The 4270-nt window shown below is 43.2% G+C and overlaps 2 protein-coding genes across 3 annotated transcripts; both read right to left on the reverse strand.

The window, feature by feature from the left end:
* Positions 1-329: 329 nt before the first annotated feature.
* On the reverse strand, positions 330-1441 carry LOC103401480 (DNA-3-methyladenine glycosylase 1). The gene has a single exon (XM_008340194.4). It carries the CDS (start codon positions 1363-1365, stop codon positions 574-576), a length of 792 nt encoding a protein of 263 aa, XP_008338416.2. The 5' UTR covers positions 1366-1441; the 3' UTR covers positions 330-573.
* An 842-nt stretch (positions 1442-2283) lies between these two features.
* Positions 2284-3957, reverse strand: LOC103401473 (uncharacterized). Of its 2 annotated transcripts, none has more exons than XM_017324462.3 (4): positions 3226-3957; positions 3007-3096; positions 2836-2903; positions 2284-2559 (listed from the first exon to the last, which is right to left on the reverse strand). In XM_017324462.3, exons 1-4 carry the CDS (start codon positions 3874-3876, stop codon positions 2514-2516), a joined length of 855 nt encoding a protein of 284 aa, XP_017179951.1. In that variant the 5' UTR covers positions 3877-3957; the 3' UTR covers positions 2284-2513. The 2 variants fall into 2 exon arrangements, with proteins under 2 accessions (XP_017179951.1, XP_008338404.2); XM_008340182.4 differs by having other exon boundaries at positions 2284-2540; positions 3226-3956.
* Between the last annotated feature and the right edge of the window lie 313 nt (positions 3958-4270).

Genomic DNA, 4270 nt, shown 5'->3' on the forward strand with positions numbered 1-4270 from the left:
GGTTTAGGTCAAGACTCTAACACAAGAGCACAAGTCCAGAAAAGAAAAAAAAACATTCAGATTAACATAACAAATGAAGGAACTGAAGATCACCATTGTTGGCCATATGATTAAGATGGTAGCATAACTTAATATCGGCAAGGCAGCATAAACAGAGACATAATCCACAAGTGGTGTTTTATTTATGATGCTTATATATCCCAATCAAATCATTCGTCGTCACTCGTCATACAATTATCAAATGTGGCATCACACCTCAAGTGATGCTACATTTAGACAACTTTCAAATAGAACTGAATCTTCCGGCTCAATTTTTCACAAGCAAATACTAAAACGGTAAAACCTCATCTTCTATTACAGAACCAATAGATTACAGAAACATAATTTCAAGTTTCATACTTTCAATCTAAGAAACCAGTGAACTCGAACAGAAATTCAATCCTACAACATATATACAAACTAAAAAGTTATTCAATAACAATGCAACAGATCACGAAATTCAGAGCAAAATGGCGATTACCCGGGAGTTTCATAAAGCTCGAAACCATATGAGCTGAGCCTCCTCAATTTCTGCTACAAGACCCCCTTGGCCTCCATGTACTTCCACATGTACCATGAACCAACAGACCTATAAGGCCTCCATTTCTCACACAGCTCGTCCATCTCCCACGGCTTCGGCAACTCCTTCAACCCATACAACAACTTCACTCCTTTCCTCACGCTGAGATCGCCAATCGGAAGCACGTCCGGCCGGCGAAGCGAGAAAATCATGAACATGTGGACCGACCAAACCCCAATTCCCTTCACCAGAGTCAGCATTGTGAGCAGAGCCTCATCGTCCATTTCGAGAATCGACGTATCGGACAAAGTTCCATCGCTGTACTTCTCGGCCAGGTCGTGAAGATACGAAGCTTTTCGGGCCGAGATGCCGATTGTCCTGAGCTGCTGGGCCGAGAGCGACAAAACGACATCGGAAATCACCGAGGCCTCGCCGCCGCAGAGCGAAACAAACCGGTTGTAGATCGATTGGGCGGCTTTGGTGGCGAGTTGCTGGTAAATAATGCTTCTTGCAAGGGATATGAAAGGTGGACGGCTGGAATCGAAGGACGGCGGGGTGTAGGAGTCGATCAGGGCTGTTAAATTCGGGTCGGAACTCCGCAAGTGTTGGAGGGCGAGATTGATTTCGGATTGGGAGGTTAGTGGGATTAGGGTTTTGGGGAGCGCGGGGGAGGAGGGAGAGGGCTTGGCGGCGTTGGGGGTGTTGGATACTTTTAAGATTTTGCGGGGTCGGAATGGGATTTTGGAGGAGACGGAAGGGTTTTCGGAAATTTGGGTTTGTATTTGAGGTTTCGCACGCTTGGCCATTACGGTGGCGATGATGGTGGTACCGATGAATCAGTGACAATCTGCGCAGCTGTTCTAGGAAACGACTTTATGTAACCTCTCTTTGTTGGTAACCGCGTCTTGGAGGTAAAGTGTACAGGCCCTGATCCAATTGATATATTGGGCTTTCCTGCCCAATAAGCTCTTACCCGGTCCATTGGATTAATCCATTTGATACCAACGCTTCAATATGAGCTCATTTGGATGTGTTTTTTAAATTACTGAAACCGCGTTTAGAGAAAATATTTTTTGGTTCTCTTGGATAACTTGTGCTTCTTCCAGAAAGCACTTTAAGTGTTTTTCCAAAATTTACTTGCATTTTACTAAGAATTGGTTCCGAAAACATTTTCACCAAAAACGCTTTCAGTCATTTCAAAAGCACATCCAAACGAGCTCTATAGCGTTAGTAATGCGACATTGATATTTGGTACCAATATTGTCCTCCGAATCGTTCCATGTATTGTAGCGGGTCGATTATGACCCACTTGCACAGTACAATTAATTAGTGTTCTAGCGAAAACCCCCTCCTAGGAATTTAATCTTGAGCTTGGACCCAGGTTGGGGAATGGTTGTAAGCCTGTTAGAACAGTCAAGGACTGCTTAGGGCCAATCGATAATTTGGTATAATCATCAATATGAGTCGAATCTGACACTTTTAATTTATAAAAGGAGAGTAATATTAGTAGACCATAATGCCGTCGGAGATCTTATCGGTAAATACTTAAAATGAATCATTCAGCTTTTCGCATATATTTTCCTTTCATGTTTGGCTGAAAACTAAATAATCACCAAACAAAAACATGACGTACGAAGTTCTCAAGTGAAAGTTCCCTTGAACGGATATACATTTCACCTTAAATCTATTCAAATTGCATGACTAATTTTAAGCAGATAGAAGGATTCAACAATACGATAGTCTTCTACATTACTTGCAACAAAAAGGCAGTGAATTAATACATGCAGAAAAGAGTACATACATACATACATACATACTAGGAGTGAGGTATCACTGTCACTTTTTTGGGGCTCCGTCTTCTTCATGCTGCAGGGAAGCAAGAAATCGCTTGAGACGCCTGTTGTAGACACAAGGTCGTTCCAAATGAACCAAGTGGCCTGCCTTCTTTATGCCTTCAAACGTTGCATTTGCTCCTAGTTGCCTGCACATAAATAAACAATCTATCATAATTATAATAGATAGTAAATACGGTTTGCATAGAAGTTTACGCAAGTCATTTAATATAATTGTGACGTGGCTGTCTACATCAGATGCCACGTAAGATGTGGCTGTCCACGTCAGATAATTTCATCTGATGTGGCTGTCCACATCAGATGCTACATAAGGTGGTATACAATTGTGGTACAAAAATATGATAAGAATATCATTATTGATAAAAATCATATACCCAAACAAATTAATCTTAATTCATTAGTGTCTTATGTCATTAAACCTACTCTTTCATGTTTTGGGCAAGCTCCTGGTTGAATATCTGATCATTTTCACCCCATAACAGATGTATTCTCTGCAAAAATATGAAAGAAACATGAAAAGTTAATGGTACCAATTTTGGAGGAGAAATTAAAATATTAACATTGTAATCAAAGTGGATGGTTTGATTAATTTACCTGTGGGAATTTAGGGATGGTTGTGTGCTTTGTATCATTGACTACAGCTTCAAGGAGTTCTGACCTCTCCTTCCTGTGGGTGAACATCACCTGTAAATTGTGCCTTCCATGCTTTGTCAGTTCTAATTTTTAAGTTGAGTGTGACGGTCACAGGGCCACGTAATGTGAAAATATCGAATTAATTGCTTGTTTAAACGGAAAGAGAAGTAATATCAATACCTCAAGGAAGTCCTTGTGAAGCCGATCAGGAAAATACAGCTTCTTGTGAGCAGCAACAGACAGCAGAGCCTTGAGCCCCTTCACCGAGCTCGGCAGCAGAAGCTCCGACGACGATGAGAACCCGAGCCTCTTCATGATAGCGTCGCGGTACGAGTGAGTCATGCCCAGGATCGAACCGGACACTATCATGGACCGCACCAGGTCCGGGTACAGATCGGCCAGCATAAACGCCACCATCCCGCCGTAACTAAACCCAACCACCACGCACTTTTCCACCCCGAGCTTCTTCAACCCCGCAGCCACACACTCCGCTTGGAACGTCGGCGAGCGGTCAGGGTTGTCGGTAGAAGAGCCGCCGAAGAAGAGGAGGTCGGGGACGTAGACGGAGTATTTTTTTGTCAAAGCGCCAACCTGGAACTGCCACGTCACTATTCCCTCGGCCGCGAACCCGTGGATGAGAACCACCACGGGCTTTGTTGGGCCCGACACCATAGCAGGCTTTTCGCCCTTCTTGGGTTTGTTGAGGGTCTTGTTCGGGACCCAGAAGTTCATGACCGTGCCCGGTTCGATTTCGACCGCGTAGGGTCGGACCCCCGCCATTTTCATAAGGCCATGCAGCAAGGGTTGCTGAAGTGCCACTAAGTTCACCATCTGTTTGCTGCTTTAGTCCTCAGTGAAAAAACTGACCTGTCTGAGTCTCAGAAACTCCCAAAAGCGTATGGGTTTGAAAACTAGGTCGCATGGAGTGGTTTAAAAACTAGGTAGAAATTGAGGGTTGGTGTTGGGTTGTTATAACTTGTCACTTGTGGAAACGTAAAATTTGAGCACTAGAAATATTTGAGTGATGGAAGTTTCGGAAAATTTTGGATGGAGAGATTTTTCAGTATGACCGATGTTGATGAATGAGGGACAGCTCAAAATCTCACTGACTTTGGATGGAGAGATTTTTTAGTATGACTAGTGTTGATGCAAATTTTTGCCTTCTCTTTCTTGGACAAAATTGCACCTACAAAACAATTAACACCTTAGGTCAAGGCCAAGAGCC

This window comes from Malus domestica, chromosome 02 (assembly GCF_042453785.1).
Source record: "Malus domestica chromosome 02, GDT2T_hap1".
Classification (NCBI taxonomy): domain Eukaryota; kingdom Viridiplantae; phylum Streptophyta; class Magnoliopsida; order Rosales; family Rosaceae; genus Malus; species Malus domestica.